This window comes from Sabethes cyaneus, chromosome 1, assembly GCF_943734655.1.
Source record: "Sabethes cyaneus chromosome 1, idSabCyanKW18_F2, whole genome shotgun sequence".
In the NCBI taxonomy this organism is placed as follows: domain Eukaryota; kingdom Metazoa; phylum Arthropoda; class Insecta; order Diptera; family Culicidae; genus Sabethes; species Sabethes cyaneus.
Genome location: NC_071353.1, coordinates 3161067 through 3175065, shown reverse-complemented (window position 1 = coordinate 3175065; position 13999 = coordinate 3161067). Strand labels below are relative to the sequence as shown.

Sequence of the window (13999 nt, the reverse complement as noted above, 5' to 3'; positions counted from 1 at the left end):
TTCTAAAAATTTTATTTCGTTACGCCTATTTGGCCTGATGGTCGTAACCTCTGCTCTGCAGCTGTGTGAAATATTCCATAAAAATGCTGAGACTGAGATATTCAAAGCTTTCGCTGAGGCGTATATTTGAAACTATTAGGTGAACAGCATGGCCACTTTAACTCTAATTCTATTACATTTTGTTTTCTGACCGCGATTCTGTTATCTTACCCACGCTACCTGAAAGATAAAATCCGAAACATCAACGAAAACGATTTCGAATTTTGTGTAGAAATACTGTTATCTAAGTTGTATAGCGTGTTCTTTTTTAGTTCTATGTCTATTATTTTTAACTTTTTGATTATGATCTTTATCTAAAATTTGAATAACGTGTTCTTTTTAGTTCTATGTCTATTATTTTTAACTTTTTGACTATGATCCTTATACAAAAGCTGAATAACGTGTTCTTTTTTTGTTCTATTTCTAGTATTTTTAGCTGTTTGACTATGCGACTTATCTAAAAGTTGAATAACGTGTTCCTTTCAGTTCTATGTCTAATATTTTTAACTTTTTGACTGTGATCCTTATCTATAAAAGTTGAATAATGTGTTCTTTTTAAGTTCTAAATCTACTATCTACTGTTAGATATTTGAATTGAAGAGAGATTAGAGTAAGTTCTAAGTCAATGATTGCAATACTAATGTGGCTGCTCACCTATTATTGCAAGACTTCGCAAGACCCAAGTAATTTACTTCGCCCGCTGCAGCTGGGTTACAAAATGGGTCGATTCTTGACGGTGCGCTGCTACGCATGGTTGCCATCAACAAGGATGGTTGCTATGGTAACCAAATTGTTGGTAACTAAACTATGCCTTAATATTTTTACTGTTTCTTAACCCTCTCATGGGTAAGGCCGGCAATAGACGACCTGATTTTTATATTAACCCATTATCCTAGCGTGTGAAATACAGTGGGATTTTGGATTTGGCATTGCTTGATTTTGGCAACATTGGCGACACGTATTTGTTGCCAAATTCAAAATCCTACTGTTGTATAATAGTTGAATCAATATATATAGAATGCCAGTGTCGCTGCAGTGCTCGTGGTAAACATCACACATTTGAAAATTATGTATTTACACTGTATGCGCATATGTGTGAGTGATCGATTCGAAACGGGAATCTGATTGTCAAACTAAAAAGGCAACCCAATAAAAAATCCTTCTGCTTTTCCGTAAATCACGTAGGATAAATCACCCGATTTGGTCGTTTTGGGGTATTTCGTCGGCAGGAAAATTTTCTATTGGGCAATTTGACAATGTAGTTCCCGTATCCAAGACACGAACCAGCAACATGTTTGCCACCAAAATATCCATGAAACACCAGCGACACTGGCATTCTATATATATTGATTATACTTGTATAATACGTGAATTCAATGAAACATGGATCTTAATAGGTTAAACTGAGGCGCTGGAACTAATTTCATTCAGCCCGAACGCATTTTCATCGCTAAGGCGCTTTCTTAACACTAGATTGACTGACCGAAAATCCGACAAAATTCAAGCAGCCGGAGCCGGAGGGATGACTCGGTTTATATACCTTGTAATCCTGATCGGGTCCGCAAGTTAAACCTTGCACGAGAACGCCTCGTACTGAGACTCGATGAGATGGACTCGCTTATCTGGAACTCCTCTTCGCCTAAGTGCGCCCCAGATGTTTTCGTGGTTGAGTAAGTCGAACGTCTTTTCGAAGTCAACGAATACCAGCAGAGCAGACGGAGCACCCGGTTATAAATATAAAAGTTATTGTTATATACCTAAACGTTTCAATTTACGAAAAATTATGTAAATATCTGGAGCCTTCTGACGATGTTGTAAAAGAAACAGTATGAAACTAGAATTCAAAAATCTCGACAAAGGTACCCGGTTGATCAATGATGGTTAAGCAGTTCTGAATTTTACAGACCCAAATTATCGCTGTTATAAGCTTGTGGCCATGACCTCAAGTGGCGCAAACGCTTACATGTGTAGTATAACATGGTATGTTAAAATTGAGTATTTGACTTTTGAAAAAAATTGATACACCTATGGTTAATTGATTCAAGATGATGTTATTATCAAAAGACAACTGGCCCCTGATTAATCCGTTCCTAACCCCATAAAACATTTTCTTGATCGAAAGAATAAAAAGAATGTTCAGAACAGTTTTCTTAACATTTCGGTACCATCAAAACAACAGTCTGCCATTGCGTCGAAGAGAACTAAAACGGGTTTTATTAATTATCCCTCCAGCATTTTTTTTAAATACGTCAGTTCAAAGTTTCATCCAAACCAAGAGCGCAATTTGTGCATTAAACTATTCCCTGAAAAATTGAACCGAATGAAAGATAGGAAACTTAAATTTACCTCATTTATTCAGGCTCGTTCACGTTCACATACAACCGAGGTCACGGCGAGTGCAAGAATCCGGTATCCAAAATGGATATGTGTACTGAGGACAGCAGGCTACTGCTAAACTTCCAGGCCTGTCCCGATGTGCCGGGAACGGAAAGTACAGGTTTGTCTATAAACAGCGTTCATTCTTCTGCGGGTTGTTTTCTTACCGTGCAAAAATTGTTCGTTTTGTTTGATTGCAGTGGAAGAACTGACCTGTCTCGCGTGGTGGAAAGACGGGAATTCCCGGTATCTAGTTGGTTTAGTTTCACACTATCATGCCACATCGAACGAAGATCGATTCCGTTGCTTTGTGTACGAAAAGATCAGCGGTTCAGGTGAGAAAACCGAAACGATTGCAAAGGTCTTCCTGTTAAATACTTGAATATAATTTCAGGAGCAGCCAATGCAGATGCCGAGTACAAATTGGCCCAGTCTGGTGATGCCACTTGTAATGGGTTGGAAAGTGCTGAGGTTGGCTCGCGTATCATGACTCTGAAACGAGCACCGTTGACGGAACGATGTGATTTTCCGGCATGGTTCAAAGGTCCTCGACACTGGCATGCATTGATGGGGAACGCCAATTACATTTTCCATCCGAGGTGAGTGGATTGCGTCATATGCATTACTCTTCCCACTGTAAAGTGCTCTATTAATGCACCCGTTTCGTCTTAACCACATACAGCGACGGCTCGTTACACATCGTGAAACCAAGTGGGTATATGGAGGCGCGGGCGCTTTGCGAGCAGATCAACAAACAAACGGCCACGGAGATGATGGCCGTCGTTCATCACACAACCGGATGGTGAGTAAAGAACAAAACAAAAAAAAATCTCAGCCCAATTAAACTTAATTGACGATTGATCACCACACTAACCACCTAACCCACCACACTCTCCACTACACCGTACGCAGCACATCTGGCTACATGTGTGTGATGTTCTACCGGCGAGATACTCACGTAGCTGAGCTACAGATGGGAACGCCTGCAGTTAGACTGGAGGATGCGTGTACGACCGAGAATTTTGACGTACATCGGACTCCGTTTGTTACTCTATTAGGTAATTGCCGGTCAAGAGGGCTGCCAAGTGGTCATAAAATATCAATTCACTAATCAAATCATTTTCCTCCGCCCAGCAAACAACCCGGAGACCCAAATCTGCCCGATGGAGGGGTACTATTCAATTAAAGGTTTCCTCATACCTTCCTCGTCTATTTCAAGGCACAAACGAAACCACAACAACAAAAACCGGATGCACAGGCACCGGGAGGTGGTTAGCTTCCGCAATCAGGAGAATGCGGATAGCTACTACTACAGCAGTATGGAGAAGCGAAAAGCTTTCTCGCGAATGAGGCGAACAGCCGCAGCAGCACAGGTGCTGCAGCAGCCTAGTGATAATGTCACGCAAGACTTTTACAGTTTAGGTAGGATGCGACAATCTCCTGCTTCCATCCAACGCAACGGCCTAACTAACAATCCTTGCGTCAATTTCAGAATCTGCCCGAACTCGTAGAGAAACGATGGGATGTAATATTAATCACAATACCAACAGACGTTTATACATAGGATGTAATGAAAACACTGTAATAGAAGTTAAGCCAAAATGTAAAAACGACGAAGAGGAAAGTAAGTAGCGTTCGGTAACTTTTCGCTTGCTGCATGTGTGTTGTTGGCTAATGCGCTTTACGCTATCCTTCCAGCGTATACCTGTCACGGCCACTGGCAGGAAAATCAGACGACGTTTATTATTGCCAAGCATCTCAGCTCACAGCATGGCGTTTGCATTAGCTACGTGCCAATCGAGGGAAACCAGGTGCAAGTATACGTAGGTGATACATGTCACCGGCCCGGGATGCAGCAGACTGAAATTGGCACATCGACGGCGTCAGGCGGCGGCGGCGGATTCAACGGTGGCAATAGTGGTAGTGTAGTGACAACTACCCATAAGACTATGTCAAATGTTACCGTCATAGGTAAGTACACGGTCTGGGCTTGGAATAAATTCTGGCATCACTCAGAGCTCTTTTTTTTATTGTAAAATTAGGCAAATGCGGCGACACTAGCACATCGATTACGCTACATTACCGTTTCAATGGCTGGATGATTCTCACTGTACTATCGATACTGTTGTATAATTCTATCGTAAGATGATCACATTGTACAATTCAATGAACAACAACAGCACACACCCTTGTCTGATATTAGATGCGCATAGTTGTCTACTATGCCCGGGATAAAATCTACTAAAAAAACAAATGCAAACACGGTGAATCTTAACGACAAAAAGACACACACTCAACGTATAAAACTGGTATAAAAACGGTGTACATCCATGTACAAAGTGAAAGAGAGACAGAGACGTAGATCCCAAATAAATTTATAACTTTTTTTTATTGTTTTTATCACATTGTTTTCTTTTTTTACCTTTTTCCATCTATAACGAAGAAATCTCTTCCTTTCTCGATCGGTTTCACTTAAGTGATGGTTTAGCGTAAGGAAGCATATTATGTATACAAAGAAAGAAAGTTAGGACGTTAGCGGGAGATGATCGGAACAGTTGTAAATTATCAGTATAACAATGTAATAAGGGAATCTGGCCGCGGGCGCTCGCCTTTTAGCAAACCGCACCCGTTGTTCGCCTAAACCTACTTTTGCGTCACGAGTATCGTCAGTGCAGAGACAAAATGTACATTTTTGAAATCTCTTTTGCTTAAGCTCTTCGTGTTAAATTCACCAAAACATAAACAATTAACCTCTATTAAATGTGATGATTGTGATTGTGCGCCCTACTCATGTGCTTCGGTTGAACTCTATTGCCAGAAAACAAACAACACAAAAAACTTCGCCTGTTGTCCGATAAATTCACCAAAAAAAAAGTAAATTTATCGTTGTTTTGTGTTATTTTACTTTTACTAAAGTCTAGCTTGTTCATTACTTCACTCCAAAGCCATACACTTAAATACTGCCAGCACGTACTTTTAGTGTGTTTTACATTCAAATCACATTCACATACACACATACACAAACAAACACACATTGAAACGCAACCAAGTATAGTGGCAGCAAAACAAAAATTTAACTAAACAATGCGGATAATTAAGTCAACGAATTACATTGCGCTTACGGTACTCCGAAAAGAATTAAAACAAAAAAAAAAATGGAATGAAACAGAGGAACTGTATAAGAAAATTATTGAATTATCCGTTTTATCTTGACTTATGTATCCAAGGTTTCCTATAAATGAGAAAAAATAAGTGATGAGGTATGTGCAGAACTAAACTAAATAAACTATGTAAACAAAGAAGACACAATTCGACTAGAGCGAGAATGATTGACTAAAAAGCAGAGATTAGCGGAGTATAGGAACGGAACGGATGGTGATTATGTTTCATTAAAAACGAATGTGCTGGAATAAAAACTGAAGTTTTTAAGATGAAAAACCACTACAAGCAAGTACTCTAGGCTTTTTAAATTAAATTATTATCAACCGTATAAAAGATTTGATATTTTTTGTGTAAGTACTTAAAACCAAACAAAAACAAAAAATAAAGCGCATTTTGTTTCTTTTTTTCGAAAAAAAAACAGAGATGTAACTTTATTTGGTGCCGGCAATTAGAGTCGCTCATTTGATGGCATGATAAGTGCTGTGTAATGATTTTTCGACAGGCTACCTGATTCGTCAATCGCCTCGATTGTGCATCCCGATCGCATCCGTGTCGATTAAAAACCATATTCTGAATCCAGATCGACGTGTGTTATAGCATACAGTTTGTCTCTGATCAAAGTGAAGTTTCTTCTGAGATTCGTTGACTATTAATTCTCATATGAGCTGTCTCACAACAAAGTGCTCCATTACTAGCCGATATCGGATATCCTGTTCCAACATAATTGAGAAATTAAAGATGGTCGAATATCGGCCATCAACAAGTCTCATCCACATCTCTGTTGTGGTACTGGACACAAATTCAACATGAAAGAATGCGACTTAAAATCATTTTCAAGATTTTCATTGTTTGTAGCGTATTTGAGTATACCTACCATGTCGAAACTTTTTCCAATCAAGATGTAAAACAATTAGTTAGCAAAGCTTTTCGCTTTTTCCAGACATTCCTTTATCAGTATCAACGGATTTCTTCGAGGCAGATTGCTTCAATCGCTTCCCGTCGCGCTTGTAGAATGGCTTCCTGCATCTCCATATCTTTTTTTTTGTGCCTATTCGCTTCATCTCGATGGCTCGATTGAACTCCAGCTCTTTTCTTTCGACTACACACTTTCATTTCCAGCTCCTGCTCCATCCGCTTCTGCTTCTCCTCCATCGCTTTCAGCTTGTTCTCCAGAGATGTCGAACGGTCAGATTTGACGCTGGAATCGTCATCAGCTTTCTTGGAGCGACTTTTCTTCTTCCTCTTTTGGCATGCTTCTTCGCAGTCCTACTTTCCTTTAGTCGCATCGGAAATTCCGACACAACGGGTATGATGCCACCTTTGGCATCCATCGCAAGCGATCATCATTTCATTTTCGGTAGAAACTTCCCACGTATCACGTATCGCATGGAGTATCCGTAAGATCCAGATCAGAAGGGTACCATCAGAAGATCCCAGCCCTCCTGTGGGACTCGTCATGGCGATTTGAAACTATCCGATTCTCGTGTACTTCTTTTTGAGACAAGCAACAAGCAATTTTATCATTGTAATTCAAAATAATTAATGTAGGTATGTACCTACGTTATTGTTCAATGCAATAGGTTCAATAGAACTGTTCTGTGAAATGTCGTTGTCTTCGGGTGCCAGGAACAATAGCTGGTGATTTCGGATGAAGATGTACTCGAACCTTGCTTTGGATGTGTCTCAGAGAAAGTACCGGCATAATTCCAAGTCTTGGTAAAACGTTTTCTCCATTACAAAGGTGAATTTTGACGTAAACCTCCGTATAAACGATTAAACTTTAAATGTAAACGCCTAATGCACTTAATTATATATTTTTAATAACGGTAGTTTTCCCAAGTAACAATTGCAGTTTTATTACGCTCTTATTGCGATTTTCATGACCAGTTTTAGACATAAAAGCCATCATAAGAGTATAATGAAACTCAAATTGTTGCCTGGGTTTTACAATCCAGCTCGCTGTGGTTCAAAGGTTCCAATCAATATCTGCGATCCACAGGACCTGGGAGGAGAAGTTTGAGTTTTATGATTGACAACAACTATAGCTCAATCCGCGGATCCTCTTGCCTGGGTAAAAGAGGAACGGTACACAACCCTTCAATGACCCTTACTCTCCCTTACCTAATATTCCGCTCTTTCCACCTCAGGCCTTGACCCACTCTATTTGGATCATTGTCAAGGTCAACACCTGTGTTTCATCCGTTCCCTTCGCTAATTGTAAAAAGTACCATTATAAAAAATTAATTATATGCCTGACCTTATAAAACTTGACCTGACATTATAAATTTTTTTTGAAATTTAAAAGTAAATTCCCTAAAAAATACTTTTAGCGGCAATGGTGCCAAATACTTTTTTAAATTGGAATTTGATCACTAAATTTTTGTTATATAACGTATATTGGCGATTGGAAGATAAATTTTACCATCGAAAGTGCGCTATCGCTCATATAAGTACTATTTTACATTCAATCGTTTCGGAATCTTCGTCATACTTTTTCGTTATAGGGGGATTCGGGGCATAATGAGCACACGGGACGAAATGGGCACTCCTATTTTCTACGAAAGTACGCAATTTGTAATAAAATGTGATACGCAATACACAGTATCTATTTTTCAAAACAAAATAACTCTATTTAAAACACGGAGATATATTAAAAACATAATGTGGTTCTCAAACGATGAAAAACATATAATTTAGGAGCACTGCCAAATAAGCTTTTACAATCGTTTAAACATTTTAATCAATTATGTGCACACTGCAATATGATGCATACATTGTACCTCAAGTTTCACCTTCGTTGAAATTTCGATTTTTTACTATAATTAGTGTAAGAACCCGTTTTTAGTTTAACTAATTTAACACTTCTATGTGGGGTGAAACGAGCACATTATGTCGAATAAACTAATCTCAAATTTATCTCAGTAGGTAGTAGTAGTTTGTCAATTTTCTTGTTCAGCTCGTCAGTACTTGTTTATAGTGATGGTGCGTACATATAAAAGAAAATCCAGAAGACAGAATTGGTCAAAACTGGCCCTGCAAGCCGTCTTGACCACTGTAAGGAGAGACGGAATATCCGCGAAACAAGCCACCAAGCACCAAGGGATTCCACGGCAGATGCTATCGGAGCCGGAGGTGTTCCAAATCGGTTCTTTTAAGACCGTTTTCATGTTTTGGAAATGGAAGTTCGGTGCTACGGTATTACCACTTTACCGGTATTACCATTGATTATACAGTTATTTTGTAACTTACAAACACTATACCTTTAATAATCAATACTAAATTCATGTTTTGCATTGACGACACTTTAAAAATACAGTCATTTTGGATGCTTAAATCAGCCATCAAGTTAAGGTGCCCATTATGCCCCTATTACTCCTATTCCAAATAATAAGTGCCAAAGCCACCAAGACGATTCAATTTAAAACAGCACTTTAAAAAGCGATTGCGCACTTCGAATGGTAGAACTTTTCTTGCAATCAGCAATACGTGCTTCCACTATAGAATAAAGTCTCTACTTTGCACTAGAGCTTCATTGCTTTACGAAGATGTCTTTTTTGACGAAATGACCCATTTACAGATGTGCCTGGATAGGAAATATTGGATATCTGCATAAGAGCTATACAGTTTTAAACAGTCGTCAGTAGTTCAACTTAGTATAGGAATATATGAAAATGCTTCAAAAGTTAGTTAAACGGAACAAATTTAATCCTTACCTAGTTCCCAAACATCCCCAACAAAAACATTTTTGTTGAATAGTGGCTTATACTGGGTAACAAAAGCTTGATAAACTGATACAACAAAATTATATATTGGGTTGTAGCCTTAAATAAAATAAAAAAGTGAAGAAATGAATCAGAGCTCCTCAGACCCATTTTGGAACAGGCGCTTTCGTGGAGTCCATAGTCAGTTTATTTAAGGAGGAGCTAAACATAAGGCCTTTGAATAAGATTTTAGTATTTACACTCAGGTAATTACTAGCCACTGTCCGAATGTACATCATTAGAGTACAGAACAATTACAAGACCAGTTGCTACGATCCTATTGACTCTAACAGCCTCTCCCAGTCGAAATTCGAACTGGGAGGCGTTCAATTAGAGTTGTTCGCTAATTAGTTGCCCAAGTAACATTTTTGTTGTATAATAGCTTATCAAGCACTTGCTCCTCGGGAATAAGCTGTACAGTAGATCAATAAGCTATTCTTAAACAAAAATATCTGTCAGTCCTATCTGTCTGTGCTGTCTGCTCTGTCCGTCTGTTTTGTTTGTCTGATCTGTCTGTCTGTCGTGACTGTCTACTCCATCTGTCTGTTCTGTCTGTCTGTGCTGTCTATCTATCTTATCTGTCTGTTCTGTCTGTCTGTCCTGTCTGTCTATCTATCGTGTCTGTCTGTTTGTCCTGTCTGTCTAACCTGTCTGACTGTCCTGTATGTCTATCTATCCTGGCAGTTTGTCTGTCTGTCCTGGCTGTCTATCTGTCGTGACTATCTGTCCTGTCTGTTCTGTTGTTTTGTCGGTTTGTCTGTTCTGTCTGTCTATCCTGTCTGTCCTATCTGTCTGCCCTGTTTGTCAGTCTGGTTTATTTGTCCTGTCTGTGTACCCTGTCTGTCTGTCTTGTCTGTCTAACCACATGTCCTGCCCGTCTGTCTTGTCTGTCTGCCCTGTCTGGCTGGCCTGTCTGCCTGTTCTGTCTTTCTGACCTGTTTGTCTGTCTATTTGTTCTAGCTGTCTGTCTGTGCTGTCTATCTGTTCTGTCCTGTTCGTCTGTCCTGTCTCTTTGTCCTGTCTGTTCTTTCTGTCTGTCCTGTGTGTTTGTCCTGTTTGTCTGTCCTATCTGTCTGTACTGTCTAATCTGTCTTGTCCTGTCCTGACTGTCTGTCTGTCTGTCATAGCTTCTTTTCCCTAATAACGGTGAAATAAAATCATCAAAGCGTCGGATTATTAGAAGCAAAACGTTGTTTTAGCTACTATCAAGCGACTGCAATCAAAACCCATCTCAGAAATTAATAACGCATATATGCACACTTAAAAAAAGTACCGAATACGGCAAAATTTCGCCGAAGTTATTTAAATAATTTTTAACCGAATACTACCAGCACGAATAGTTGAATTAATCGACTATGTAAGGTAATTCTCAACTGGTTATTGCCAATCGAATAACTGAAAATGCCCGCGTATATCAGCTTTCGGGCTGTAAGCAATAGCAAACTCCGCGCAGAAGAATTTATAAATTAACCTGGTTCAGGTCGATTACCACTCACAAGGAAACATCACAGTTGGTCACAGGATTTGGGTTTAACCTTATACACCATTGTGTAGCCCTATCGATCCAAAACTTAACTGCACTGCTCATATACGTGTAAGCTGAAGAACTTTTTTGAGCAAACTTAACTTAAAATTTGTATGAAAATGTAATCCGATGGAAACGCATGATGCATGGTAATAGCGGTGAAGGACCTGAATAATACAGCGAAAAGACTAGAATATCGATTTCATTAGGTAAGCAGTATTTCTTAATCTTCAATTTCATGTAACCCTTTTATAGTTAAACCTTTCCCAATTTTCGTAAAGTATCGTTTTATCTTTTGTATTTACGGCATTACGGAGCTGCAATGTCGTTAGTACCAAAAAGCAAAAAGCGATTTTCGAATCCTGTTTGGTTGAGGCGCCGTAGTCAACAGAGCAAAAATGACGTAGAAAGAGCAAATCCAGCCTGACAATAATAAATACACTATTTCAATTCGAAATGTCCATTTTACGACCTGTCACCCTACGGCACACACCCACCTCCTCAGCAGCATTAGCTATGCGCACACCTTCGAAATTGACTACCAGATGGCACACAACCCCGCCCGGTGTGTCGCATTTTCATCGATGGGTCGCCCATATCGGGCGTAACAAACATTCACAATGATTCGCTTTGGGAATGGGAAACTCAACACCAACAGCGACGATTCGACGATCATAAGCAAAGCCCGGAATGTACCCATAGCAGCACTTCCGCCGTGACGTCGTCAAGGGAACGGCCCCCGCGGCTGACGACATGCTGCAGCTGTCATAGAAACGCGTTGGGTGAGGCATCGCATCACACACTTTAGTACCACTCGAGGAGCCGTCGAGAAGGGAGCGTCCGTGTAGATTCCGAGCCGTGCGCGCATGCACAGAGGTTTTATTCTCTTTCTTTCTCTCTCTTAATAAACATATTTTATATGTTTTTTTTGCCTCCCTCGCATAACCGCCCGCTTGTTCCGCGTTTGTTCCGTCCGGGTGATCGTGTATGTGTACCGTGTGGGGTTGCCCTTCCCTTTCTGACTAGAGGGAAGAAGCAGAACCGTTTGCTCTCGCTTCTGTACACTGGTATGGAAACGATTTCGTCATTTTCTATGTGTTACTACACATTGTTGATGTCGAATTTCGAGGCTTAATTGGGCTCATTTTCGGGGTTAGTGAGATCCGTTCATATTATTGGCGTTAGTATCCACTTCGGACCGTTTTCGGGGTCTTCCCCGTGGCCTTCTACGGTTCTGTGAAGCAGTGTAATTCCGTTTCTCCGCTCGGGCGGAGGAGATTATGGTGTCACGGAAAATACTTATGTAGTACTCTGCTGATAGTGAAGCTCGCAATCCGTGTTTTGGGTGTGATTAGCCCAGTGCAAATGATGTCGCAGTTTACTACTGGTTTATTAGTGTGTATGTTGAGCATAGTAGCGCATTGACTGTCATCAGATAGCTGTGTATGCAACGTGCCCACTGATATTATCTGCGCTGTGAAGCATAGAACCCACGATCGGCTGATGATCGATTGTGCTTGCTGGCCAGGGAAGACAACGGCAGCAATATTCGGGGTGTGCGTGCAAGTATTTAGTGTGCCATAGAGCATAGATCATAAAGTGAGTGTGTAACGGCAGAAAGAAAGAGATGATGAGTGCGTAAAGCATAAAACAGAAGAACGGGGAAAAAAGAGCACTGCCTTCGGTGCGGATCAAGTTTATAGAATGCGACCGTAGCGATCGGTTCGTTGATTGCAATAGAGACAATGTATAGTTTCCAACTGTTTCCATAGAGTGGGACTTTTTTAAATTACTGACAATGGCCAGAAATTCGTAGGGGAGTCGAATAGTGAAACGTTTAAGTTGATCACGTTAATTGGCTGATTCATTCGGATAAGCGAGAGCGACGTTGTAGTCATCGTTGGGTTGTTCCAGCAGGGAAAATCGTGCCGATCACTTTATCGTCAATATATGCCCGTCCAGGGTGGATAATTGGTAGAGTAAGCAATGCAGGTGGTGTCGATGATTACGAATAATCGTCCATCGAATTTCAATTGCATACTTGAACTTGTCGTTGGCGACGACTTCGATGCCAGTCCCTCTAACAAGCTAGCAGCGAACAGCAACTCAACACAAACGTGAGACGCGTTTCAGAGAGTCAATATTAGAGATCTCTTGTGTGTGCTGTTAAAGGATTTCAAGATTGTTGCCGAATGACGTCACGCCGCTGCGAGACTTCTTTTGCTGCATTCTCCACCGTAGCAATTTCAAGTGGACGGTCGTTCTGCTTTATTCATGAATAAGTACGTACATCGGACGTGTGTCAGACAGACAGAGCACAGCTAGAATCGAAAATTATGAAGAAAAAACACACGCCGATAAGCAAAGTAGATGAATTCAAAAAATGTTGCCAATATGTTACCGCAGTGTTATTCGATCGAAAGTAACAATGTGATTGACGCGGATGTTGCAAATACTAATGCCACCGCCACAACCAACACTGCAATCGCTACTACTAGTGTTATTAGTAATACAACAACGACGACGGCGGCGACCACGACCAGTACCACCACTAATCGCGATCATACGGCAACGATGTGCAAAATACCATCGACGACGACGGTTGCTTCTGACGGTGAACTCGAACTGATGATGATGGCATCTGCGAGCAGTGTCATTTCAGCTGCTGCTTCTACCAACAATAACACCAATAACAGTAACAACAACAGCAGTAGCAGCAGCAACGAGTTGGATATGTTCAATAGCAAGGACCCTTACGCTGAGCTGGAGAGATATCTGGAAAAGGTCAAGGTAAGGCACTACTTCAAAGATTTAAGCGGCGTCAATGAAGCTGCAGTTAACAGAACAGATAGCAGATAAGTAGGGCGATACGATTGTTTCCAGAAATGTGTCAATCGGTTTTTGTTTTACAGTTAGCTACATCGAAAATTCCACGAAAAAAAAACAATTACCACCGACCACTTAGCGGAGGGTAGTTGGGCAATCGTCCCACCACACGTCGCTGAAAGGTTTAATAGCATTAATAAAACTCCTCATTTAATGTTTATGACCTCTAAAGTTTACGTTTACTTTGGCGGATCATGAAACTCGTGCCGTCTGGATGCTTTTTCGAAATTAGAAGCATGCGCTCTCCGTG

The 13999-nt window shown here is 40.5% G+C and overlaps 2 protein-coding genes across 4 annotated transcripts in view; both read left to right on the top strand.

Annotated features, from left to right (window-relative positions):
• Nucleotides 1-5896, top strand: part of LOC128740494 (uncharacterized) — a 29865-nt gene extending 23969 nt beyond the window's left edge. Inside the window, exons 6-14 of one of the 2 annotated variants that reach the window (XM_053836048.1) lie at nt 2399-2536; nt 2616-2750; nt 2810-3014; nt 3098-3217; nt 3328-3473; nt 3550-3837; nt 3908-4039; nt 4114-4386; nt 4458-5896. In XM_053836048.1, the coding sequence (XP_053692023.1) occupies nt 2399-2536; nt 2616-2750; nt 2810-3014; nt 3098-3217; nt 3328-3473; nt 3550-3837; nt 3908-4039; nt 4114-4386; nt 4458-4564 (1544 nt within the window). In that variant the 3' untranslated portion in view covers nt 4565-5896. The remainder of the gene's footprint in view (nt 1-2398; nt 2537-2615; nt 2751-2809; nt 3015-3097; nt 3218-3327; nt 3474-3549; nt 3838-3907; nt 4040-4113; nt 4387-4457) is intronic. The other variant, XM_053836040.1, reaches the window with a different exon arrangement.
• Nucleotides 5897-11696: 5800 nt separating this feature from the next.
• Nucleotides 11697-13999, top strand: part of LOC128733169 (rho GTPase-activating protein 7) — a 54658-nt gene continuing 52355 nt past the window's right edge. The window contains exons 1-2 of one of the 2 annotated variants that reach the window (XM_053826818.1): nt 11697-11930; nt 12021-13653. In XM_053826818.1, coding sequence (XP_053682793.1) covers nt 13234-13653 — 420 coding nt within the window. In that variant the 5' untranslated portion in view covers nt 11697-11930; nt 12021-13233. Of the gene's footprint in view, nt 13654-13999 lie in introns of both variants that reach the window. The other variant, XM_053826817.1, reaches the window with a different exon arrangement.